This window comes from Miniopterus schreibersii (genome assembly GCF_964146895.1).
Source record: "Miniopterus schreibersii genome assembly, chromosome: 12".
NCBI classification, from domain to species: domain Eukaryota; kingdom Metazoa; phylum Chordata; class Mammalia; order Chiroptera; family Miniopteridae; genus Miniopterus; species Miniopterus schreibersii.
In genome coordinates, this window is record NC_138112.1 from 49355236 (window position 1) to 49382993 (window position 27758).

The 27758-nt window shown below is 44.1% G+C and overlaps 1 protein-coding gene across 6 annotated transcripts in view; it reads left to right on the forward strand.

The window, feature by feature from the left end:
* Nucleotides 1–27758, forward strand: part of NELL1 (neural EGFL like 1) — a 618076-nt gene that overhangs the window by 152682 nt on the left and 437636 nt on the right. For all 6 annotated transcript variants that reach the window (XM_081154971.1, XM_081154973.1, XM_081154974.1 and 3 more), the window contains exons 10-12: nt 7985–8058; nt 14132–14231; nt 24433–24561. In XM_081154971.1, coding sequence (XP_081011097.1) covers nt 7985–8058; nt 14132–14231; nt 24433–24561 — 303 coding nt within the window. The remainder of the gene's footprint in view (nt 1–7984; nt 8059–14131; nt 14232–24432; nt 24562–27758) is intronic.

A 27758-nucleotide genomic window follows, 5' to 3' on the forward strand; every position in this document is an offset into this window, starting at 1 on the left:
ATGTTTTTTTGCTTTTGTCTGGAGCTCATAGCATTTTATCTAGGTAGCACTCACTTTCTCAGTAGCTCTGGTTGGTAGTTTGATATGTTTATAGTTTAATAAAATGGTCATGCAAATAATTTATTAAGACCACTACTTATAAAAATTAAAAAGAATGATCCAACAAACCTCTGGAATTTAAGAGGTTGAGAACCTTTGTCCTAGAGGGTTCTCATTTTTTCCATTTTTTAGTAGAAATGTGCATTAGGCAGTTACTCAGTGCTAGTGCTTGGAACAGTGGTATAAGAGCCTCTCTGCTTCGGAGGGCTCACGTCCGAGTTAGAGGCGTGATTCACAGTGTCCAGAGTCGTAAGTGTGATCCTGTGGATCAGGGCGCTGTTATATAGACCAACAGCTTGGGGAGCGGGGGGGCAGGACACGAGTGGTAGGCCTGGCGTGCTCCCAGAGGAAGTGGAGCCAGGCTAAATATTTCTAACCTTCTAGAAGACAACTGTGGCAGGTTGATGAGTGGGGTGGAGGAGAGGAGAATGTGGCTTGATAAAGCAGAGTTCTAAGCTGATCAGTAGAATTTCGGTAAGTTTCACATATCTTAACATCAGAGAAAGGTTGGAGAATGTTTTCTTTTGCTGTGCCTTTCAGATCACATTTCCTAAGCTCCTCTCTGGGTTTGGGCGGGGCCAGTATTCTAGTGACTGGGAGAAAAGGTATTGATCTGGCTCAGGCAATAGGAGCCCTGTACAAAAGCAAATTGTTTTGTCTGCTGACTTATTAAGTGTTCTTGTGCTTGTCATGGCCTCAGGAGCTGTAGCACTTATAAAAGACGGCATCTGATTGGAAAGAGGAGAGAACTTTGTCTAAGATTCCATGTCTCAGTTCATTGCCTAAAAAAAGTACTTTGTGCTGTTCTGAATAGAAGCCTCTCTTCAAGAGCAAGGAGATTTTTATAGTGGAGGTATCAGCTCTTGATACTAGAATGATCCTCAGGCATCAGGGAAAACTTGAGAGCCTCTAGATTCTTTAGCTGTGAGCACGCAGTTCAGGAAGTGGTGTGGGAGTTACATTTGTTGGGTGTCTGCTCCATTCAAGGCATTGGATTTCTTTTTGTTATTTTTAAATCCTCACCTGAGGATATATATATATATATATATTTTTCCATTGCTTTTCAGAGAGAGTGGAAGGGGGACAGAAAGGGGGAGAGAGAGAAACATTGATGTGAGAGAGACACATTGATTGGTTGCTTCTCACACACGCCCCAACCAGGGCTGGGGATCGAACCTGCAACCAAGGTCCTTGCCCTTGGCCAGAATTGAACCTGGGACCCTTTAGTCTGTGGGCTGATGCTCTAACCACTGAGCCAAACTGGCCAGGGCAAGGCATCGAACTTCTTAAGTTGGAGATTCCCAGGGCCTCTCTTTGGCCTAGTACAGCAGAATCTCCGGGCAGTGGTGTCCTGGAGACTGTATCTTTTTTGGAAGGCAGACTTGAGAACTGTCAGAGATTTGAGGAAGTCAGAGAGGGAATCTTCAGCTGTGCAGAAGAGCACTTACAAAGGAACAGAGATGGCAGAGGGAAAGGGAGGCAATTGTCTGATAACGGGGGATTCTTACGGGCGAGGAGAAATAAAGCTGCAAAGCTGGGGTGGGGATGGATGATGATGACTGTATTCCATTTAATTTCTTTGGCCATCCTCACTGAGGTTTCGCCCCCAAATGCTGTCCTTACCTCTGGGTGCAACAGCACGTGCACATGGATCTTTCATTTTGCCAGGCACTCTGGTTAAGTCCTTTTATGTGTGTTAATTCATTTAATTTTTCCAACATCCTGAAGTCATAGGCCTCACTATTATTCGCATTTTACAGATGAGGAAGTGAAGCACAGAGAGGTGAAGTAACTTACCCAAGGTCTCTCAGCCTTGGTGGAGCCAAAATGAAACCCAGGTAGTCTGGCTCCAGATCTGCTGCTCTTAACCCGTCTCCTCTGCCCGCTGCTGTCCACGGAGATGCGTGCACCACCTCGGTGCCACAGAGCACTGGGTGACATGCACTGCCTGTAAGATGCCGCGGCAGCGCAGAGAAGGGGGAGGCGAACCCCATCAGAAGCTTGTGCGTGCGCAAGTGCGCACGTGTGCGCGTGTACGTGTGTGTTAGGAAACCTTCACAGGGGGATAATAGCTGAGCAGGCTGTTGACAAATGAAGAGGAGTTTGTTATGTGGACAAGGTGGGAATCACACAAGGAATCACACATGGGAAATCATGGAAGTAAACACAGCATTGGTTTGGTTACTCAAAAGCAAGATTTTAAAGCAGGGTTGTGACATAATCAAAGAAGCGCTTTTACAAAGACTTGCATCGGGAGAGCTGGAGGGGGTTGGGTGTGAGATTCAGGCGTATTCCAGGTGGATGCGGTGGGGCTGCCCAGGGACAAAGAGAAGGAAGGGGGGTGGAGGTGAGTGGTGGTAGCTCAAAGACTGGCACGCTGTGAGCATTCCGTAAGCATTTTCTTGCATGAGACCAATGGATCAAGGACAGGCTGTCTGTAGGAGAGAAGTCGCCAGATTTTGAACAAGAGCTGGTGGCAGACTCACAGTGTGATTAACGGAGATAAGGCAGGTGGAAGAAGTAGTCCGGGGAGCACTACATTCTGTTTGGTGTGTTTGAGCTGGGGACGCCCGAGGAGCAACCGGTTTGATGTGGGTGTCTGTCTTAGAGGGTTCCAGGGAGCTTCCCCGTAAACATCTCGGCTGCGAGTATGTTTGCCGCCAGCATTTTCACTGGGTAATTGCTGAAAGGCAATTTTGCTATGACAGATAAAAGGATGAAAAATTAAAAAAGAACATTAAAGAGAACATAATGCAAAATGAAAAATTGGTAGCAAAATTAAAAAGACTTCATTGCAAAAAACAAATATACATTGCCTTTGAAGTCTTTTGTTCAGAGTGTTACACTTCAGATTTGTTTGTTTGTGTTTGTTTGTGTGAATTGTTTACTCTTTGGCATTGCAGTTTTTTTTCCCCGCTGTAATTTCTTTCTTCATTAAGAGATATCATTTCCCACTGAAGAATCGATGATTAATGCTCTTGAAGACTGTTTCAAATTCGCAGCTGCTTTTATTCTACTTGCCATAGTTTGGTAAACTTTTGGTTTTGACCGGTGGGAGGGGACGATGGTGGTCACCAAAGGATTTGCAAAAAAACTGATATGTAATCATTTTCTACTGTAGGATGCCTTCTGGCTAAGATTTATATGGTATAAAAATGGGAGCACTGTGAGAACTTTGTCAATAGAGAAATGAAATCGACAACTAGCTCAAATACATTAGGTCAGCTGAAGGCGGTTGATTTGTCAATGGAGAAAAAAAAAATCTATTAAGAAGTTATTTTTGCCCTAGCCGTTTGACTCAGTGGTTAAAGTGTCAACCCGTGGACTCAAGGGTCCTGGGTTCAATTTCAACCAAGAACATGTACCTCAGTTGCAGGCTCGAATCCCGGCCCTGGTTGGGGTGTGTGTAGAAGCAACTAATCGATGTGTTTCTCTCACATCGATGTTTCTCTCTCTCTCTCTCTCTCTCTCTCCCCCCCCCCCCCTTCCACTCTCTCTGAAAAGCAATGGAAAAAAATTATCCTCCGGTAAGGATTAAAATAAAAAACAAGTTATTTCATCTTTTATGGTGAAATTGCCAATGGCCAGTTAGGTGGTGAAAACGTTTGTGGTGAAAGTGCTTGCGGCAGAGGCACTGCCAGCGAAACCTCAGGCCAGAAGCCAGCTCTGGGAGCGAGCGCACAGGGGGAGGAGGCGTCCCGGGTGCTCCGCCTCCCTGACCGCCGCTCTCCTTTAGCGAACACCGAGTGCGGATCTTGATGCTAAGCTGCTGCGCGCCCAGGGATGGCCGGAGTATGTGCAGCGTGCAGAGACCTAAATAAAGACGGATCAACCCATGCCTACATCTGACAGGGGTGCTAAATCGTACCTGCCAGTTGTTTATTCGGTGTGCACCCAAATGGCAAACGTGTCCAATCATTGCACTAGAGAAATCACGTTCACATTCGAAGGCCAGATGTCTGTGAGTGCAAAAAAGTACAACTGCGTGCCTGGTTCTCGAAATCCCCGGTCCATTTGTTTCTGACATCATGGAGGAGCGTGTGTCGGTGCCGAGTTTCAATTTCACGGTCGGACACTGTGCAGTGTCCTCGTTTGCACATCCCCGGTGTGGTATGAAGGGCTTCGGGTATGCATTTACATTTCTACAGCACCAAAAGCTGTTGCACTGGAGTCCCAAAGCCCCAGCCAGAGGCACCGGAGCCTGACTCACCTTATGCTTGAATTTCCTCAGATGTCGAAAGTAAGCCTTTTGGCTGGAGATCAGAAGGGTGGATAATAAGGACTGATGTCAGGCATATGGAGGGCAGGTGCAGGGAAGGAGGGGCCCTGTCAGAGAAGTGGGGTGAGTGTGAGAAACTAGGGGGCAGCCTTGTGACCTCCTGTGGTGATCCCGAAAACTGTCCTAAGGTAATTTCATTGATACTTGATGTTGTAATCAGAGACGGGTCCCGCCCCAGTGCCAAAGCTGCAGATGGCCGAGGCGTGGGAATCATGCCGATTTCGTCCGCAGCCCCCAAAACTCGCTGCTGTGGGAGGGCATCGAGTTCAGCGGACATTTAATTTTTATACCAGACTGGTGGATTTCAGGGCCGGATGCTCCCCGCGTGTGCTGTGGAGTGTAAACAAGAAGACCTTCCCATCTCCAGATAGGATTCGGGGATTAATCTGTCAGGGGAAGAGAGGACTCAGGCACGTGTCTTAAGACAGGGTAGCAAGCGTGCTCATTACCCTTGTGGGGGTGGCAAGGGGCAAAATGCAGAAGAAAAGTCTGTTTCTCTGCTTCCCCAGCCTGCGCCAAGGAGCAGATGGCAGGTTTGACAGCGGGGCGTTTAGCAGGACTGTCACTCTGGAGAGAGCCGTCTTGCCAAGTTGGTGGCAGCTGTGCTGGGGAGCGCGGGAGCTAGTTAGACAGGGATTCTAGGCTTTGGGAGGTGTGTCTCTCATGCAAGGGAATCGGGGAATCCACATCATCGTTAGGACCAGTGAGCCATGATTTGTCTAGAAAACTGAGGCATAAAAGATGGTCAAGGATCTATCTATCATCTATCTATATCTATCTATCTATCTATCTATCTATCTATCTATCTATCTATCTATCTATCTATCTATCATCTATCATCTATCTATCTATCATCTATCTATCACCTATCTATCTATCTATCTATCTATCTATCTATCTATCTATCTATCTATCTATCATCTATCTATCATCTATCAATCTATCTGTATTTAATGAGGGGAGAAAGGGGCCTATGTAGGAAATTACACTGTTTCTCTACTTTTTTGTCGTCACCGTTGCTTTTTTGTTCTGAAGCCCTTGGTGTCTGCTTTAACGTTACAGAGATGTAGATCACAGCATAGGGAATACAGTCAGTAATATCGGGATGAGTATGTGTGGGGCCAGTGGGTACTTAAAGCAGCAGGGAGGCCACTTTGCTGTATATCTGAAGCTCATAAAGAAGAATATTGAATGTAAACTGTAATTGAAAAATAAAAATAAATTTTAAAAATTGCATTGAATAGCAGAAAGAACTCTTATCTGGGAATCAGGAAATTCAACTGGCTTTTACTACCTACTAGAGGCTCATTAATTCTAATATTATTTATTGTTACTAACAACAAGCCCAGAGAGGCACTGAGCTTGGGGCTGAAGATAAAATTATGAAGAGACACAGTCCCTACCTTCACTGTGGTTACGTTTAGCAGGGGAAATGTGTGATTAATTGGGCCACTGAGATAAAATGTGATGAGTGCCGTGTTAGGGTAGGTCCAGAGGACAACAGAAATCGCACGGCGTTAAAAGTCAAGAACAGTTTCTTGGGGGAAGTCAGACCTGAGTTGAAACAGATGGGCATATGGGAGGAGAGGTTGCCAGTGAAGGTGGGTGTGGCTTAGGAGGGAACAGTATATGCAGATCCCAGGAGCAAGAGAGAACGCCTGGCTGGAGCATATGTAGAGGTGTGGATGTTAGGGAGGGTTCGTGAATGCACAGGAACTGGTGAGCTATGAAGCTTGACAGATAAAGAGGAGGCACATGAATGGCTTTGAGTGCTGAATTAAGGAATTTGGACTATATTGAAGGAGTTAGTGACTCATAATATTTTCAAGTGGGGCCTTGTCTTTGCATTTTAAAAAAGGTCTGACTTTTGTCTGGGGAAGGACTGGATAAAGATTGAGATCAGAACACAGAAGACAATTATAGGACATTCTGGAGGGATGATGGTAGCCTGAATGAAGACTGTCTGTGGGCAGCTGGTGGGGAACAGAGAATAATAAGATGACTTGAGAAACTTAAGGAGGGAGCGTTGCTAGGATGTGGGTACTGGTCAGACATGGGGTTGAGTAAGAGGAGAGATTAGAAGGCTACCACGTGGTGGGGTGGGGTGTGGTGCTGGGGTGAATACTGGGACCACTCACTGAGAGTGGGTACTAGAGTGGGGCAGATTTGAGTGAGGAGAGCATTGCAGCAGGTCAGGTTCTGAGGGGAAACAGACTCTGAAAGGAATTGCTGCAGGGACTTCTAGAGCTAGAAAAACCTTTCAGAGTTACCCCAAGCTGGGGCTAGGGGCCAGGACTTTGTACTACCTTCATTAACCACTCATTGGCTGAAGGGGACTTGACCTTGGGCAGGTGGTTCTCTTCAGCCAAGGGCAAGTCCTAGATCAGTATTTAGCTGGTAGCTGTTGGTTGTCAGCTATCCTGGCAGCTGCAGTAATGTGTCCTTTGGCCATGGAGGGGGATCTGGATAGCACAGCACAGCATCTTCTATGGGATCACGATGTTAAGTAAGCCAGTGCCTCTGGGCTTTCCTCTTCCTGTGCTAATAAGAGGGAGTTGGACAAGTTGATTGCTAAGGTCCCTACATACTTGAACATTCTGTGAGAGTCATAACATTGTAGAACTAGGAAATTATTGCATTTAATCAACCTTTTTTAATAGATATAGAAATGGAGGCTTTGAGAAGTGAAGTGATTTTTATAAAACAAAAAGTGAAACCCTCTTAGAGTGCATTTCTTCATTTCGGCTTCTCCCAGGACTAGGGCTAGAAAGCTCCTCATCTGGGTGGGAGAGGGAGTGATCAGGCCTTTGCCTCCCTGTTCCTGTTGATGTGGCTGGAGAATTTGATGGAGACACATGAGGGTCATATCAAATTAACGTACTCTGCACTTGCTTAAAAGTAGGTCAGCAAGTTGAGTCAAAGACTGAGTCCCAGTGGAATCTAAATTGAGTGGTGGGAGCTCCATTTATGCTTCTCTTTTAACTTTTCTATAAAGCCCTTCTACTCTATGTCCCTCTTAGCCTATTAAGCTCACCTTTCCAAAGACAGTCTCTTTGGCGCATTGATAAAGCACTTGAATGGCTTGGCCTATTTCTCAGTTGTCTCTGAGCTTCTCGGGAACAGATAGGCTAAGGACATGCAGTTTTCATGGTCACAAGGGAAAAATGGCATCTTTCTGCACTGTGGCTGAGGTTCTGATGAATGGAACATATATGAGTTCCCTCTCACCTCATCATTCATCTTATAGCTGGAGTGTCTGAATCAAAGCTGCTGCTCTTGTGCTCCCTGGAGTTGATAACCACTTCTTTGTTTTAACTTCTAACCGCATCAGTTCACTCTCTAGTTCTTCTGCAGCTGCAACATTGAAATAGTTGTATATCCTTGGTGTGAAGGACTCATGACAAACTTAATTATGATGATGGTCTGACTGGGGGATTCAGCAGTTATTCCCACACTATTCCCATGTTTTACTCTAGACAAAGAGATTTGTATTTCTTAGAATCAGAGAATCTATGTTCTGTGGAATCTGTTGGAGTTTGATGGTGCCTTTGAGATTATTTGGTTGTATAGTGTGACTGTCTGACCCATTTTTCTGTTTTATTACAGCAAAATGTATCTATGGAGGAAAAGTCCTTGCTGAAGGCCAGCGGATTTTAACCAAGAGCTGTCGGGAATGCCGAGTAAGTTTCAATCTTATGCATCCTCATCACTTGTGGGGAATTTCAGGTAGATATATTGGCTTTAGATAGTGTTCTGGAGTGGAGCCTGTTGGCCTGAGTGGGTCCCTGAGGAGATGGACTCTCTGTGGTGCACTGGAGTCCGGGATGTGGAGGTCCCACCTACTGTCATTGTGTGGTTAGCTTGTGGTTGGTCAGCTGTGGGCCAGGTAGCCTTGGGAAAAGCTATTAAGGGAAGGATGTGAGAAGGGGAAGGGAGACAGAAGCTACTGGGAGTCAGGAAGGATGGCAGGTGGCTCCAGGAAAGGGTTCTGAGTTGTGTTGGAATCAGTCTGTGATAACAGCTGAGGACAGTGTCACCTCTACTCCCAAGTATCTGATACAATATTAGAACATGCCTCTGTCCCCTGCCTGCCATGTGTTTCTTGAAATAAGATGTGTAGAACCGTGGATCTCATTCAATAATCGTTCAACAAACATGCGTAGTATGGGCTGCATGGTGCCTACCAGGTTGTACAACAGTGAACAAAACAACGTCTCTCTCTTTATAGCACTGGCGGTGTAGTGGAGGAGACAGGCAGTAACAAAATAAACAAATAAAAATACAATATAATGCCAAATTCTATAAACAGTATAAACCAGGCTGAAAGGACAGAGGGCTCTGTGGTGGGGATGGGTGGCCTGGGAGGGCCTCTCTGAAGAGGTGGTATTTGAGCGATGTGCTAGATAAAGCGTGGGAGCTGGCCCTGCAGTTACTTGGGTGAGGTGTCATCCCAGGAGTGCCAGCGTGCGAGACAGAGGGAAGGAAGGGAGGAGGGAGAGTCACCGTGAGGTGGTGTGTCAGAGCGGCCACAGGCCCACCACTAAGCACAGCTGCTTTCGTGGGGCACCTACGGAGATGCTGACCAGAACCACTGTCTCAGATTAGGCCATCTTCGCTTGGCTCATTGATTCCCTTTTTTGCTTGTGTTTGTACCTGTACTATTTCATTTGCTGGGAAAAGGAAAGGATTTAAAGACAGGGGAGAATGAAGCATTAGAGACCTGCAGAACCTCTCAGGAAGCTTGAATCCAGTTATTTATGGGGGACTTGGATGGAGGGAAGGCTCTTTCCTGTTTTCTGTCTCTCATTGGTCAGAATCTCCTCCTGGGGTTAAATCCCTTGAACTTCCCTGTTGTGTTCCCCATTCGCTCTTTCTTGACTGCCCCTGAGAATGCCAGAAATTCCGTGGGTCCAGACAGTCTGGTGGGAACGCGGGTGTGGTGGTCTCTGCGTGAGGGGGTGCTGTGCTCACGGGCGCGTCAGGCTGTGGCACAGGCAGGGAGGTGTGGCCGCTGGGCTCTGTGATCTCCCCATCAACAAGGCCAGCCACCAGGCCTGGGAGTGGGGAGCTGGTGGGTGGTCTCCAAGCTGGGGCCTGCATATCACCACACCGGGATGTTGGGCAGGTTAAATGAGATAAAACATGGAAGAACTTGGCAGAGTGCTTGGCATAGAGTTAAGTCCTCAATAAATGTGAACTTTTTTTCTTATTCCACATGGCCACACATGTTCTCCCTGACTGTAAGACACATGTCATGTTCTCTGTAAATTGTTTTACTTTTAGGTGAGGGAAAATGATTTGGATTCTAAAACCCTTATGTTTTTCTTCTACCTCTGGGAAAGCCGGGCTGACTAAAGGCAATTTTGCCCATTCTGCTGATGACCCCAGTATCTGCCATGTATCTGTCACTTACAGCTGCCAACCCCTTTTACTTTCTGAGCAGAAGCAGCAGGGTCACAATTATGACTTGATCTCTGCATTCACCAGAGAGGATCAGGCAGACACCATTTGAGTCATCTAGAAGATACGGGCACAGATTCAAATTCCAGATTATTGGAATAGCACTTAACAGTGTTATTGGCACATTGCAGGTGCCCTATAGGCTTTGGTTCATCTTTTACTGTTTTGTTTTTTTGTTATATTCTTACAATTTAGAAAGAAGTTGGGTAGATAGGTTACTTTCTTTGCACAAGTGATGTGTATATGTGAATAATTCCATCGTTTTTTAAAAGTCATTAATTTCGTCATTTATTGTTTTTCTATTGTTATTAACTAAATGTTTACTTTGTGTATAAAGAGAAAGGTCATTAACAGTATTTAACATTTCTTGATCACTTAGTATTTTCTAGACACTATTTAAAACATAACCTCATATAAACATCATAATAACACTCTGAGGTAGGTCCTATTTTTAGCCCCATTTTGCAGATGAGGAAATCGAGGCACAGAAGATCAAAGTCACAGAGCGAGTCAGTGAGCTTGGCTGGGATCTGAACCCGTGCCCTCTGGCTCTTAGCCTCTCTACTGCCATTCCTCATTGTGTTAGACTTGTTTGGAAGTAATTCTCATTTCTGAATTTTAGAAGAGTAAACTCAGAAGGATTGAGTTATCACTTTTTAATCCACCTGAGACCAGATTGGTCAGGCAATATCTCACTGATTGCCTTGATAAAGGGTAGCATTTGTAAAAGGCCATAGAAGAGTCTTGGGACACATTTAATAGGTGTTGTCAGCAGGGAAGGAGGGTGATGGGTGTAGGATCAGAAGGCCTCAGGTCTTTCCTTGGCAGCCTTTTGCAAGAATGAAGCCCTAGTGCCCTATGGTACCTGTTGTATGTAATGAATTAACTTCTCTCCTAGGCATTTAAAATGGTACTACGTAAGTACTATCCTAGGGGGAATTGGGCAAATAATTACTCAGATAATTTTCTGTGTTCTGTGGTACCAGTGCATAGCCCCATTTGACAAAAGGTTGCCTGGAGATCCATCCATTTCCATTTTCCTGGGATTATTTTAAAGCTTCAGCAACACCAATTAAACAAACAAAAAATTCTTATTTCAAATATTTTCACCATGTTTTTTTAGAGGTTGACATCTTTTTTAAAAATCAAGATGAATAATGTCTCCTAGATGCCTTGCTCACTTTTGTCCAATTATCGATGCCCTGCAATATTTATTTAGGCAAACAACAATTATTTTTTTATTTAAAGATGTGAATTTTATGTTCTTAGAACTTCAGTTTGAAGCACAGTGATTAGTAGTTTGAAAGTGTTTATATTTGACCAACGACATGGAGATGGTTACTGTAAATGGGAAAGACAGAAATAATCATATTTCCCCACCAATGCAGAGTTCCAGGGGTCAGAAAATAACATACTGTAATCAGGAGGATTCAAAAATGTTAATCACTAGATACTTCTTACTAGAGATAGTTTTGAAAATAAAGTTAGGAAAGGTTTGTGCCTAATTATGTGGCTGGCCTAAATGGATTTGGTGGCACTTAAGCGACTGTAATCACAGTTCATATTATTTTCAAATTCATGCAAAAGGTTTGTCTCTATTTATACATTTGGAAACATCTTACTCATCAAATATGTTAAAGGTTGATTACAATTGTTGACTGATTTAATCAGCAAAGCAAGCCCCCTTTTAAAAAAGAACCTTTCGTGGTGATTATTTAAAAAAGTCTTCTGTACTATTTTTAATATTATTTTTTTACAAAAGCAGATATACACACACAAGATATGAAATTTGGAATGTAGAGGGTAACATATAAGGAAGCAAATGGAAATCACTCCAGAATCTCACTACCTAGAGATAATTTCTTTTAATAGTTTGATTTTTGATAGTAAGAGTAAAATTTATCTTGTCCTAGCATGGTTTCTCCCAGAGGCAGACCCTGAGCTAAGGATTTTAGCACAAGTAATTCATTTCAGTAGCTCCCAGGAGAAGCCAGTGTAAGGGTGTGGGAGGTGCAGGAGAGGGAAGGGCAAGAAACTGAGCAGGGGAGAGTTCAGGTGAAAGGCCAGACAGACCCTGTCCCTGCGAGGGGTTCTGGGCTGTAAATTATTCCCCAGCTATTGTCTCTCCTCCAGGTAAAGAACCTGCCATGCCTGTTAGTCACTGGCTCTGGGCCTTGGGAGTGGAAGATGTAGAACTGGTAGGGAACCCTGGCTCTCTGCTTGGGCAGAGTGGCCCCAGTGCCCGAGGGCAACCCTCTGAGGGTGGCAGGATGAGCCACGAGCAGCAAAACACTCGGAAGCTGGGGGGTGAGCTCACAGAACTGATAAAGGAGGTCCCACAGTGCCCGCTACTGCTGCTCTTATTTATGCAAGGAGGCACTAGCTAATGAATAAATATATTAATATTGAAGGGTAAGAGAAGAGGCTGTAGCGGTAAGTAATTAAGCATTGTGTTTTCCTTGGCACTTAGCTTGAGCTCCTAATAGTAAGGTCATTAACTTCCATTGGTTTGTAATGATCGGTTTGTTTCCCTGCAGAAGCGAAGATACATCTGATAGGCACGCTCGCCCTAAGCCTGGCGCTAACTCTCCGGGCCCCGGGCCACACGGCGTGGCCTGGACTGAGACAGGATGGGATGTAGCTGAAAGGGCGAACTGGGGTGAACAGCAGAAGGGATTCTCAGATTTTAGGGCCCGACTTAAGGTAGAATCATGAGAAAAGCAAGAGATCTAGTTGCCTTTGGATGGATCAAGTATAAGGAACAAAAGGGAAGGAAAAAAGACACCCCAAGGAACGCTAGAGGCTGAACTGTCTGGGCTGAAAATTATAAGAAAGGCCAGGAAGCCATGGTGCCAGTGATCCAAATGATGAGTAGTTGGAAATTAAATTTCTATTTGACATTTAAAGTTATGTTATGTTCTTATTAAGAATGGATGTGCCCAATGGAATGGGAGGTCCTGCCAGATCAGTGAGCTGTGGGGCCACGGGAATGATGGAGTCTCTGGAGACAGAAACCTCAGTATCTTCCTCATTACTCTTGGCTCCATCCTGTTCTCCCATCTGTGTTGAAAACCACCTTTTGGCCTTAAATGAGACTTTCTTTCTCGAGCTTGCTTCTTAAACATCGTCTTAACAATGGGATAGAGTAAAGTATATGATTGTCTAACCACCATGCTGTACACCTGAAACTAATAATACAAAATAACATTGAGTGTAAACTGTAATTGAAAAACATTAAAAATAAAGAAAGAACATACAAGTGAGAAAATGTTATACTTATAAAAAAGAGGAAAACTTAACAATGTAGGTCAAATAAGGGCCTCTCAAACTCGTTTTTAGAAGATTAATGGACTCATTCTTAAAATTCAGAGCAAATCTAAATACAGATGCTCAAAATATCAACAAAAAGGATCTTTGGTGAAGTGAGGTCATAAAGATTCACCTGCTGAGTATTTAAAATTTTATCGTAAGTGATTTTAGTTATTTCGAGGGAGACTCTAGTGCTCACCTAAGCAGCCCTCTTTAGTTCTCTCGTACCTGTGTGCCTTGGCGCTTTGTCTATTTCTTCTGCAGAGAAAGCCTTTTCTTTGTTTAATCCATTATTCAGGTTCTTTCAAATGTGGCATCGCCATCATTTCTCCACACCTGGGCAGAATGAACTATTCTCCCAGGACGCATTGTCATACCTTAACTAGAGCACCTTTTTTTAGAACTTACTGTACTATATTATAGTTTCTGGATGACGGTGGTTTTTTTCCCCCCTCTTTCTAATCAAACTGTGAGCTCATTCAGGGCAAGGAAGATGTCTTACTCATCCTTGGGCTCACAGTGCCCGTGATGCAGTGGAGTTGAAATGGGCTCACGGAAGCTCGTGAGAGCTCACGTACACTTCCCACCTCTGGGTCCAGTGACACCAGGTTGGTAGTTCAAAACCTGCCGTCGCCCTGGTACCTGCACCACAGAAGTCAACAAACACTACAAACGAAGGCTCCCTGCCCAACAGTCGATTGGTACAATTTCCCAGCACGGCACCCTCAGTGACCTTCTGTGACATTGACCAGACTCAAACACCGTCCGTGGACATTGAGGCTCTTGGTGTAGAAAGGGACATGTGCCACCTCCTCCAGGAGGCTCGCCCGTTGACTTCTTGACTTTGTCACGATTGTGGAGTTCTTGGGAGTGCTGCTAATTACCGTAGGCTGTTACCGCCGCAGGCTGTTAACGAGAGCGTTAGACACTGGTATCATCGACTAGAAATATGAACATTTTGTCTTCTTGTTATCTAACTTGCAGGGGGGAGTTTTGGTAAAAATCACAGAAGCATGCCCTCCTTTGAACTGCTCGGCAAAGGACCACATTCTCCCAGAGAACCAGTGCTGTCGTGTTTGCAGGGGTAAGTGGGCTCGGTGCGACCAGGCTTGGGCTGGGGGTGCGAGTGGCTTTGGGAACCTGGGGGTTGAATGAGTTGCGTGACGGTAACGGCACAGGGTTCTAAATGTGCGCTCTGCTGCTTAGGAACTTGCATATCCTATTGCCCTTTCTCAGTCCCGGTCTCCTTGATTGTAAAGCAAGGGTGGTAACAGCATCTCCTTCACTGTGCCGTTGTGAGGATTTAATGGGATGATGCCTAAGCACCTAGCAACGTGCCCAGCATGTGATAAATGTCCAATGCGCAGTAGCTCCTCTAATGATGATAATGACAGTTCCTGCAATAACGACCATCATCGTTATTATTACATATTTCTCATGAGTGAGATGGGAAGCGACTCTTTCAGCCCTTTCCATGGGCCAGTTCCCATCCGACAGAGGATGGCTTACAGTAAATCCTTACTCGTAGACTTATATATAATGTTTATTTTTATTTTTTAATGTTTTATTTTTTTGATTCTTATATAACGTTTATACTTCCTGTGAGGAAAAAGGGTTCAGGTAGGTAACACCTAATTGCCAATTAACTCTGGGGGAGAACTTCTTTTGCTTTCTCTTCTTGAAGTTTCCTTCTTTCCCAAATTTATTTTTATATCTTCAACCCCCAGCGCAAATATCACTTCCTCTCGGAAACTTCTCACCCAGGCAGAATTAGATGAGGAGGTCTGATTAGGAGGCTAGGAGATCCTTAATTTTATTTGAAATCGGAAAAAAACAAATCCAGTTCACCTGACAGCCGTTGTTTTGAAAGCATACCCGCCACAGATCCCCTCCACATGCTCAAACAGTGAGTTAGATCCCTTTTCACTTACTTTCAAAGCGTCTAGAATTAAGAAGAATCAGCAGTGCAGCAGTTTAACTCAGGTAACCTCATATTTTACTTTTTAAAAATCTTTTCTCTAGGCCTAGTTGGTTTAGCTCAGTGACTAGAGTGTCAGCCTGCAGACTAAAGGGTCCCAGGTTTGATTCCAACCAAGGGCACATACCTCGGTTGCAGGCTCGACCCCCCCGCCCTGGTCAGCGCACGAGTGGGAGGCAACCAGTGATGTGCCTCTCTCACATTGATGTCTCTCTGTCCATTCCACTCTCTCTGAAGAGCAATGGAAAAAATATTCTCAGGTGAGGATTTTCTTCAGCACAAGGGTTGGCATAGATTTTCTGTAAAGGGCCTCAAAGTAAACATTCTAGGCTTGGGGGAGGGGGGGAGCAGAGGTTATCTACTGCAACTGCTTGCCTCTGCTGTTGTATTGCAAAAGCAGGATAGACAATGCGTAAACAAGTAAATGAGTGGCTGTGTTCCAATACAATCTTATTTACACAAACAGGTGGCAGCCTGTGATGTGCTGGCCCCTTCGCTAGCACCTTCTGATATATAAAAATGTTGTATATGATCATGGAGTGTTTTCAGTTGAGGCTGCGATTTCTCTCTGTGGTTGGTCATGAGAGAGCAGTATTTTGGTAACATTCCTAGGAAACCTCAGGGTGTTGATAGCCATGAATGGCTCTTAGAATAAAGTGACATGATAACCATGCCATCAGAGCATCTTCCCTTATTTATCTGCTTTCATGGCTGCTAGCATATTTGCCGCTGAAATGCTTTAGAAAGACCTCACAATTGACTGGCATTTTCAGAGGGATGCATTTATTGGGAACTGATAGGGTTGTTAGGGAGGTCTTACAATTTAATGCAAAATCCATCAGTTGCTATTTGTTGAGGTGCCATGTGGGACTCAGTTTATTTAAATCTTTTCTGATTTATGGTTTCATTAGAGCAGAATCATTGATTATCCCACAGAAATTCAAGAGGACTTTCCTTGCTCTGACCCATTTACAATAGACCAGGTGTCCCTGCCTCTGCTAGCACTTCTCAGAGTGCATGTGCTTCTGCACCAATGAAGATGCCGAGGCTGTGACATCTCATTAAACACCGGACTCGTTCAAGGCTCCTATTGCTGGCAACCTGGTGGCTTTCACTAAACCCGACTCACCCTGAGGGAACGTGGGAGGCAGGACTGGGGCTTCAGAGATGAGGTCAGAGCCAGGGCCGATCTGTGACATTGAGGCTTTTCTTCTTTTTTCTCCTACCTGCTTCCTTGTCAGCCAGGAGGCTACTAACTTTTATTTGGCAGTTGACAGTTTTTTGGAGGGGTGTGTATTTATGTACATTTTGGCAGGAACTGGAACATGTCTTCAGAAAGCATATGGTGGGGGCAGGGAGGCTTCTTGTGGCGAGTGAGTTGAATTAAACTCTTGAGGTACATGGGTCCAGAATTCAGACACTGGAATGAAGGAAGCACCCTTTTTGACCAAGGCCCTTTCCAGCAGCACGGACTGTCATTGCCTCCTTCCACCCTGTTGACCCAGAGCAGAGAGGAGCCCAGAACCCCCGCCCACTTGTCCACATGCTGGGGCTTGCTCTGTGTATCTGACAACCAGAAAACGAAAGACGTGGTTATCTGGGCAGCGGGGCATTCTTTATTTCATGAAAACGTAAAATTTATATGCCGATTAACAAAAAATCAATCCGGATGAGCTCAAAGGTCTATTGTCTCAAACTATGCTCTCCGTGAATTTGATTCCACATCACTTTAATTCCAATTTATTTCCCAAGAGTATCTTTAGAGGGAACATCATAGCCTCTCACAACGGTGTGGGAACTATTTTCTCCCGTATCTCCTGTTTGTCTTTTACCGTTTCCTGCGTGTCCGTGTTTGCTGAGTGGGGTCTTGCCCGAGGAGAGGGCTTGGACTATTACTCTTCTGCGGGGCTGAGCCTTAAGCCCGGGGCGCCCCGCTAAGACAAATTATTCAGCTCTTCTCCCCCTCCTCCTCTCCCCTCCCTAAAACAGAAAGTAATGAGAAGGTGAGAAGCACTTGGTTTCTATGTAAGGTGATTTTTATCCCGCGCATGGAAAGGCCGCGCGTCTGCTTTGTGGGCTGAGGTTGTGCCCTGACTGGCAGGCAGCCGGGCGGGAGGCGGGACTCTGGTGGCCTGAGCTATGGGTTCAGAGATGGGCAGTGCTGTGTTTTCGGTTCTCTGGTGTCGGCCACCCTGATATTATTGGTTCCTGAAAATGAAGTGGCTGTAGCCTGTTTCTATACCTGCCCCGGAGGCCCTTAATTAGCATATTTATCATCTCTCTCTGTCTTATTGTGAATGTCAGGTCATTAGTCTGGGGGAAATTCACCCCAGGAGAGTATTATTTTTCAGAGGTCTAAGTCAGAACCTTTCTCATGCCTGCTCAGGAAATTGAAGTTTTCCAAGGTTTATTTTCATTAGGACTCCAATGAGCCACCCGATGTGAAGACGCTTAGCCTGGGAATTCGAGAAAGCACAGTGCCTTTTGCTTTCTGATCCCAGTTGGCTGATTATATAATATCCAGAAAGCCCTCCAACTTTTTTTTTTTTTTTAAATAATGGTTGTTTTCATGATCACATTTTATGAATTGATTCTTTAAATGTAGGGGACTAGGTAGATGAAGATATGTTCCTACCATATATTTCTGTTATTTTTATGTCAGTGACTTTGAATGAAATTATTTTTAGTTCCAGCTGAGAAGCTCTACATATTGGATATGTGAAATAATAGTAAAACCCATTTTGCTGGGATATGACTTGTTTCCTCAAGTTATAATGTGTTGGCTTGTGTTGGCTTGATTTTGAAGCTAACTTTTATTTTCAACTGAGTCATGCCCATTTTCTTATATGGTTTCATACTTGACCACCCCCAATTAACTAATCAAGAAGAGAGGTGAAGACTATAGCTTTACACTGAGTTTTTCTGTTTTTAGGAATTAAACCTAAGACCTGGAGTTAAGAATAATAAGCTACGGCTGACTTAAGGTGTTCACTGTATCAAGAGAACTGATATCCTGACTAGGGGCTTGGACACCCCAGGTCATGCAAAATGCTGTAACTAATATCCCTTTAGAGAAAAATAAAGGGGATCAGCTGAACAGGTGGTGAAATCTCCAGGGCTGTCAGTGCAGCCAGGATGCCCCTAGGGAAAGATCTACAGGACAGTTAGGAGGGAGGACATGCAGAAAGAATCAAGGTGATGGACATTAGCAGGGAGAGGCCACGTGCAATTGCTGGGGCCCAGGTCTCAGTCACCAGCCGCATCCCCCAGAACAACCCTAATTCCCGTTGCATTTTTCTTTGTCGCCTCAGGACAGTTTGTGCCAGCAGCATGAAATTTGTTTACCCTCATCATTACCTTAGGGTAATGGCTATATATAGCAGGAGCCTGTCTACTTAAGTGTGAGGCCAGGAGGTAGAGAAGGGGGGCGTGGGCACTGGAATGACATCTCAGCTCCTGCCTGGAAGAAGTAATAAAAGCGTGCATGTGACCTCAGCAAAAAAGGTCACTCACATATATATTGCTGGTCCTCTCAGTTAAAGGGGAAGGAAAAAAGCCAACAGTCTTGACCGTGTATTTTCAGGATCCCTCTGGGAAAACACACATCATTTGGCCCATCCCTGAATTCCTGAAACACTCCTCAGGGTTTCATTTTCCTCGTAATAGACCCTAATTGTATCTTCAATGTCGCCAGTGACTTTGGAGGGTTTTGCTGCGTGTTTAAAACTTGAGGTGTTGAGAAGAAAGTTCTTTCCAACAGCTGTTCCCAATGAGTTTATCTGTAATTTTAATTCATGCTCACTTGCCTTGTCATCTGGCCTGGACTGACGTTAGTTGAGATTATTTGTACTATTTAAGATTTTATGCCCTTCATTTAAATCCCCCCAGAGCCTTGGAGTCATATGATTTTGTTTCTAGTTTTCCTCATCATTTTAGGTGAATTTGCAATTGAAATGATTTTAGAAAGAGGATTTCAGGCTATTTGAGGTGGAAAGAGGCACTTAGTGAGAATGTAATTTGGTGCCTAAGTAGAGGAACTGGCAGTCTGTAGACGGGTCAGGTCCTCTGCATATCGATAGATGGAATCTGATCAAATCCCTGCAGCCCCGGGCTGAGCAGACACTGCAATGACAAGGCTATACATTAAGCGGTTGAGGCTGGAAACAGAGGGCGTTTGAAGGAGCCTGCAGTCTCAGGGAGCCATGGAGTCTGTGGTCCTGAAAGTGCCACAGTGGGTGAGGGCCCAGGGAGCCTCCAGAAGGAGGCACATTGCCCCAGAAAGAAGACTGAATACGAAGGCCAGGCTGCTTGGATAGGAAGACTCTTAAGTGTTGACTATTGCAGACAAAAACCAATTGCTTTCTAAGAACCTGCAAGAGTCCAGAGCTCAGTCTCTAACAGGCCCATCCTTATGGCCCAAACCTCTGTCCACAGGAGTTAAAGAAATGTCCTCACGCCTCAAGGGCCCATGCTTCTGTGCTATGCATGTTGGTCGTGGGTACATAAGGGTGCCCATTTTTCATGAAGGCTCTTTGGGCCATATCCCTCCTCGCCAGTCCATGGGTAGAGCCGTCTCCATACCAGGGAATATGCTATACTCAGTATACCTTTGCTCCTTACATGACTTTCAAGGTTGGGCAAGCAGCAGATGTGGGAGGGATTGGCTTTCTAGGCTTTGAGTTAGGGTAGGGGATTCTGGAGCACATTTTCAGATTGCCCAGGTACATCATTTCAAAGGTAACCTGTCTGACCTGTGGGGAGATACATTAAGGGCAGGAGACTGAGGGCAGGCAGGGGCACGCTCTGTGAATCCAACTTGAACTATCTGAAAGAAACCAGGTCTTGCCCAGAGATAGTGGCCCATCCATTCCTTGCTCTGGAAGAAGTTACGGTAGTAAATTATAAGATGCTTGTCCAGCATTGGCTGTAGAAGCCAGAATGGGGGGATGGCTTTGCTATACATATAAGGGGTACAGAGTGGGATCTGGAGAGTGGCAGTGGGGGGGCCTCCTTGGAACAGGCAGGGTTTAGTATATGCATATTGGGACAGTGGATCCAAAGAAAGCAGATTGTTTTCCAGGTGTTATTGGTAACACTGGCAACAGAACTGTAGATACAGGGCCACTAGAGGGAGTCCAGATTTTATTTATTTTATTAATTTTTTTAACTTACTGATTTTGAGAGAGAGAAATAGAGAGAGAAACATTGATTTGTTCTGCTTATTTATGCACTCATTGGTTGAATTGTGTATGCGCCCTGTCGTGAGATGGGACCTGCGACCTTGGCATATCAGGACTCTGCTCTAACCAGCTGAGCTACCCGGCCAGGGCCGAGGGAGTCCAAGTTTCAAACTGCTCCCAGCTAGAGGAGAAAAAGAGTGACCCCAGCGTTTATGTTCCTTCCTTAACTTCCTTGAGCGCGTTATGGACACATGCTGCCCCATGCATTTGGAACTCCTACCCTTTGTTCCGCCAACCTCAACACCCTAACCTTTCTTTAATACCTTGTGCTGCCAGCCTTCCCCGTGACGCCTCCCTGGAGCACCTGGCCTCCCTTCACCGCAGTATCTCCTACATACCTAATACGCACAGCAGTGTCCCCCTACAGTGTAAGGGGAAAGAGGCCATGTTTGGGTGTTCACAGCATTTCGTTATATGTCTGTTGCCTAGCACAGTGCCTTAGAAACATGGTAGGTGTTCAATAAATATTTGCCTAATGAATGAATGGCACCTCTTATAGGAACTAAAATTAAGAATGTGGTTCTAGTAAAACATGAAAGCTCATTTCAACAGATTGTCTTCTTCTGAGCGTCTGCTCACTTTCAGCACTCTTGTGTGAGCTCCAGTTGCATCTCACCCATCTTGGTATCTCATCCATGGATGGTATTCTGTTATATGATAAATTGTTTTTTTTCTGACTTTGAGTTTTCCATCAGCAAGTAATAATGGAATGTGTCTTGGAGAAAGACGTACTCAGTAAATGTTAATTATTGTTATTATTGCATCTCTGCCAGATGAGTTGAGGTTCTTTAGACTTACCCTTCCTCCTCAAGGGTTGGTGACCCATTTTTCCCACTGGGATTTGTGCCTTGCCCCCTTTTCAAATTTCTACCTAAGGTGAACCCAAGTTCAGATTTTGCATCATCTCGAAGTCATTTCATCTTCTCTGAAACACCGTGATAATTTGCACCTCTCACATCTCACGTAACATAGATTGCCTCATATTTATGCTACCCTTGTGTTTGGCTTATTTCCCCTTAGAGTTTATAATTTCCTCATGAGCAGAGAATATTTCTCAAATATCTTTGCTTTGCCCCCAGAAGCTCATATGGTGTTTCAGTTCCCAGAACAGGGCCCCATACATATGAGTGAATGATTGTTCACTTGTGAGAAAGGCAGGCGGGCACTAAATAAATTTGGCTTGAATGAAGGCCTGGATTAATGAAAAAAACACAGGTGTTTTGGCATAATAGGCCCAACCAAAGTGGATTTGACATTAAGGTTGGTTTGTCCCATGGCCCTTCACTGTACCTTGAAATACAATTTACCCAGCTCCCTCTATTGTGAATTGGCACGGCACATGCTTGATAGAGAGATATGCATTGGGAAAGCAACAGTGTCGGAGGGGCTTTGTTCCACCCATCAAATGAACGTGGAAGGCTACGAGGACAGTTACAGTTTCCTGGAAAGGAAGAGAAAAGAAACAGACAAAGAATACATGTAATAATGGATGCAAATGAGACAGTGAGTCAAGCTTCATAATGAACGAAAGCATGACAACTTAATTACTGTTCAATTCTAACACAGTAGGGAAGCCCAGGTACTTCCTCTGGCAAAGAGAACTAGGACCTGTAAAAATTGTCCCTTGGGCAGCAAAAACTTCAAGTTTAGTTGTGATGGCTATTATAAGCCTTCCAAGCCCTTGTAGAAGTATTCTTGATGGACCTTTTAGATTCCCAACAAGTTAAGTTCTTGCTCTGATTTTGCTTGGAGCAACCACCAGTTAATAGGTCATAGATAGTGGGCTAAATGTGATACTGTGCTCACCTAAGCCTTAGGATTCACTCTCTAATGTCCCGAGGAGCAGCTCCATCTTTCACCTTTGATCTCTAGGTTTTTCTATCTGAGTGGATGATATATGCTATAGTGACAAGTATATGGGACTTGGAGTTTGCTGGACATTAACTTAGAGCCCTGGCATCTCCACTTTTTAGCTAGATGGTAGTAAGTTTGAACTTCTCATATCTTATCTTGAAGTTGAGGATAATAGTGTTATCAAGTTATTTTGAACTTCAGTCATAGTTGTCAACATTATTATTATCAGAATCATTATCATCAGTCACTAACATTTATCGACCTTTTATTATATATGTATCAAGAATTGTTCTAAGTGCTTTACATGGATTAGCCTGTTGAACTCTTTCTGCTCATATTAATAAGGTACATAATATTATGATCCCCATTTAAAACACCTAATACAATGCCAGACATAGGTGCCCAAATTTTATTTTTATTATTTAGCAATAGTTATGATTATCTTTTAGAATAAGTACAACCTAAATATTATTGGTTTAAAATTCTGTTTCAAAGAAAAAAAGTTCTAGAATGTCATCACTGAAAGGAATTAAAATTGAAGTTTATATAGTTTGGTGATTTTTATATTTTTTGAAAGTCAGAAACTGTTGTTCACATTATCAATATGTCAAAAGTATAAAAGCAGAGCTATTCCATTTGAATCAGGGGTGGGGACATGAGCCCAGCTGACAACTCATCTGTGCCCAAGACACTGAGGAGTAGTTTGAAAATCACTGATATCATCCATTCCAAGTATTTACACCTATACAGGCAAAAGGATTTATTATTTGTTAGCAGCAAACCCTGAATTGGAAATCCGATCTCCTGACTCCAGGATCTATTGTTTCCTATGGGACCACAATATGGAGTGGGGCATGTATGGAAAACAATACAATAATCAATAAATGATAATCCAAGAATAAACTCTGTGTTTTGCGTACTCACAACTGTAACCCTTTTGTCCCACCCTGTATGCAATGTATCAGTACAGTTATTTTTCACTAAAATGTACTGATTTAAAGATAAAGTACTTCTATATGCCTTACCGTATTTGAATTTCACAGCATTTGTGGTAGGTATAACCTGTTCCTCCTAGTTCACCTACAAATGCTACATAATATATATATATTTTTGAGAATTTGGTGGAGCTGGCAATAGAGTAAGGGGAAAAAATCAGAGACCAGATATATTGAGAAAGGATGATTCCATTGAGATAAGCAGACACCCTGGTGTTGGCATTTGCTTGAGGGCAGTTTCTAACTCCTGGTGGTTGACTCTGGCTTCTAACGGACACTGAGTAAGTAGACAGGAGACAGAGCCTGGGGCTGCCGTGAGATGTATACATCAAGGACCTTGAAGGGTGACTCCTCAGTGAATGATTAGGAGAAATCCATCCTGTGAAAGGAGACTTGCCTGCCAGTCTTAACTCTAGATAGTGGGTATAGAGAAGAAACACTCGCATTTTCAATAGCTTAGGGCCTGAATTTATTCTTCTTTTATGGCTCAATTCTCATGCCTCAAGGCAAATAACTCAAGTGTCCATCCACAGTATAATGGATAAAATAAATTGTGGAAAATCCATACTATGGAATATTATACTGCACAGACAAATGAATGAACTATAGCCACAGGCATTAACATAGATGAATAGAAAAAATGCATCATAGAAGATATGTTCAGTAAGATTTTATTCACATGAAGTTCAAAATTGGCACAACTAAATGATTTATTATTTAGAAATAAGCACATATACATGGTAAGACTGTAAGAATATGTCAGGGAGTGATTAACAGAAAATTCAGCATAGTTATCTCTGATGGCTGGGAGGGGATCCCTTGGGGAGGTATAGTCAAGGGGTGCTGATAATATTCTGGTTATATTAATTTTATTTTATATATTTATATGTTTTATGTATTTTCTATGTATCGTACATTTTGCAATAAAACAGTTAAAAAAGACTGGTCATATAAGAAGGTGGTAGGAAGAGGGCTCAGGATCAGTACGGATAAAAGCTTTCAGGAGGAGCAGTTTACCACATTTGAGCGTTAGGGGGACGCAGTCTCAAGCACGGCATGGCCCACAGGTTCCTGTCCCTTCTCGCCAGTGCCCGCCACCGCGCCCTTTCATACCGCAGGGCGTGCTTTCATGCGGGGTGACGTGTACCAACAGTGTCCCATGCTTGCTTTATTACGTGGCAGTCCTTTATTCGCTTCCTTTATATGTGCTTCTTCTAGGTCATAACTTCTGCGCAGAAGGACCTAAATGTGGTGAAAACTCAGAGTGCAAAAACTGGAATACAAAAGCTACCTGTGAGTGCAAGAGCGGCTACATCTCTGGCCAGGGAGACTCCGCCTACTGCGAAGGTGAGTGAGCTCTTCAGCCGTGTCACTTCGCAGAGGCGTGTCCTCGGTAGGCACGGCTGGAGGCTGAAAGCCGTCGCTTGGCTCTGGTCCTATAGGTCCTGTAAGGAATTCTATTAATTACCTGCGGCGTCTGTTCTCCTGGGCTATCCCGGCTGCTTAGCAGAGTGTAACAGCAAGACCTCTGAAGGTAGTTATGAAACACAGCAAAGCAACCAAGGCCGTAGTGGCATATTCCATGTTCTGCTATCGCTGTATTTAACAATCACCCGCAAAACCATAAACGCATAATTTCCTGTCATCTTACTCGAGTATATTGTCATCTCGAAGTTCGATTAGATGTTACGTGGTGGATCCTTTTTTTGAATGATGCTTTTATACTAGTTTATACCCAACTGCCATCTTCTTCCCTTGCCAAGGTCAACATTTTTTTTCCAGTTGTGTTTCTTCATGACCGATTCATGGGTTACTAATTCCCAAACTCCACTAAAAGTCATAGTGATAGATGGACTCAACTTTGGATCATGGGCTGATGCCATTATCGTGGGTTAGTGGCCTCAAGCATCAGTGACCCCAATTTTCACTCTAGAGAGCAGAACTCCTGTGTCTTCTCTGAACCCCTCTTTCCAAGCTCAGAACTCAACCCTGCTAGTGAGGAGCGTTGCTCACTCCTGCCCCTTCAATATACCAGAGGAGCAGGGATGAACTCTGACCCTGGTCTATGTGGGTGGCGCCCTAGTATGTGAGCCCATTCATTCTCAGGTGCTCACTGGCTCCCCCCCACTTTAGAGAGGCTCTCATAGAGCAGTGATGGCGAGGTTGTTTCTCTGTCCCAGTTGGACCCAATCCTTCCTGTTATCTTCACTAATAATATATCGAACCTTGGTGATCTGTTAATCAGGTAGGTGGGTGATCTGAATGGAATGAAAGCTGCAAAATCTCGGTCATTCTCTTTCAAATGGTTTGGTCCTCGAGTGGGCCAGCTATTCTCAAGGTAAAGACAACTGGTGACGACAATGGTAAATTCCTTCCCGTTCTGCTGTTTTATATGGTTGACTCCTGCTTAACGTTTTTGGCTTTGACTAAAAACCTCTTCAGTGGTTAGGAAATGTGTGTCATCACCACTAGGGCTTAGTCGCTGGTAGGCAGCCTCTGTTTTTCTTTTCCTCTGGAAGACCTGCTTTACTACCTCTTTCCCTCTCGTTCACGATATAGTTTAACTAATGGATCCCCCCTTTCATGCCACTTGGGAGGGTGAAGTTGTCCCTTTGGTCACGAACCCTTTATCTACCCTTTAATAGCATGTTACTTCATGTCAGTTTTGGAGGACTATTAATTTTAATACTTCACATTAATATTTTTTATGTCTTTATGCTATTTTCTATTTTTTTGTCAGAAAATTAGTGTAATTTTAAAAACTAAAAAATGTGACTATCCTCCTCTCTACTCACTATGGAAAATCCTACAAGCTAGGTAACGGTCAAAAAAATGTACCTTCTTGCCTCCTACTACATGTTGGGGTAGACTGTGAACAATGATAAAAATGGTAGAAGCGCAATTGTAATCCTACCCCTGGTTGACCTTTTAGGTGTCCACTTGGAACCAGTACACCCGCCATTCCTGAATCCCATTAGCTCCTGACACTCACCATTCCTGACTCCCATTAACTACTGAGACCCCCCATTCCTACTGAGAGCTGGCAGAAGCTGGGAGAAAACTGCTGGTGCAAATGCTTTTTGGGACTCTGATTCTCTCCTTGTTGATGGCTTTCTTTATTATGTAGAATCATCTCCATGGGGAGCCGTTTGTGATATTAAATCTGCTCTTTGCGTGTGAGCTTTTATTTATTCATTATGTTGAATGATTTTAGTTCTTAATTACTGTTTTTTGGACATCTTCTCAGCTTAGTGTATGTGCCTGGCCTTGGGCCAGTGGGCACGGTGGTGCTGCCTTGGGTAATGGTGATGTGTGTGGGCTCCACTCGTTTCTCTGTTATCATGGGGACTTTCCACAAGTTCCAGAGGGCTTGTTCAGGGAGAGAAGGACAGCACCTAAGACGAAATGACTAAGCATTAGGGCTCATTTATAGTAGAAGAATGGAACTAAGGGAGTCAAATACTGGGGCCAGCTACTGGGCATCTGGATGGGAGGTGCTGAGAGCCAAGAAGAGTGAATATCAGCATTCAGAGCAGATGCCCTTTCTCTTCTGCCATCTTTAGCACGTAGGACTTTGGGCTTCTTTTCCTATAGTTGCATGATGACTATCACAGCCCCAAGCATGTTGTTCTTACACCAGTGTTCCAAGCAAGCAGGCAAGGAAGGAAGGGCCAGGGGTTTAAAACCTTCTGGGTAAGGTTCTGTCTTTTCATGTTTAAAGAAAGCCCTTCCTGGAAAGTCCCCTGTAATCGCCCGCCTCCCCCAGTGCCATGCTGTCTTATTTTTCAAGCCTAGTTTACACCCTTCCCAGCCCTAGACCAATGACTGTCCTCAGTTTGGGCTAATTTTGTTTAACTCCTGGAGCTGGAGTAGGGTTTTCCCTTCCCAGAGACCAAATGGTCATTGTCGTCTACTTGAACCACTTAGGGTTGTGGCCACGGGAAGAGTGAAGAAGTGGCTTTGGGTGGACAAAAAGCTATGTCTTCTTTCTTTTATGATGATAAAATTTAGTTTATGGCTATTTCCCCCAGAATTGCCCTCTGGAATCATCTGATAGACAAGATTAGAGGTCGCCAAGTACCCACCTGGGTACCAGGGACTCAGAGGTCTGAGGTCATTGTCTCACCATAGCCTAGAGAGAGGTAGATACTTATGAACTGCTTCAGGCAAGTTATTTTTTCACTCCGAGTAAATGGAGCGAAAATTACCCATATTGTACAAGCCACGAAGACTGGCTTGCAAATTAAAACAAAATGTTATACATGTTGTCCAGGCTATCTTGAAAAGCCTATTCAGTCTCTCAGTGGAAAAAGAAGCACAAAAGGCTTTCAAATTTTTTAACTTCCTGGAGTGTGTTAAGGACGCCTGCTCTGCACAGATTGCCATAGAAACTGCCATAGAGAAGATATCGGAACTCCTAGCCGATCAATACAAGGTAATAAGACCCTTTGTCAACTCTGATACAATTCACAGGATGTCGTTTCCTTCCACCTGGTCAGACTCAAGCAGGAACCTTCCCCATTTTGAAAGCTGCTTTTGGTGTT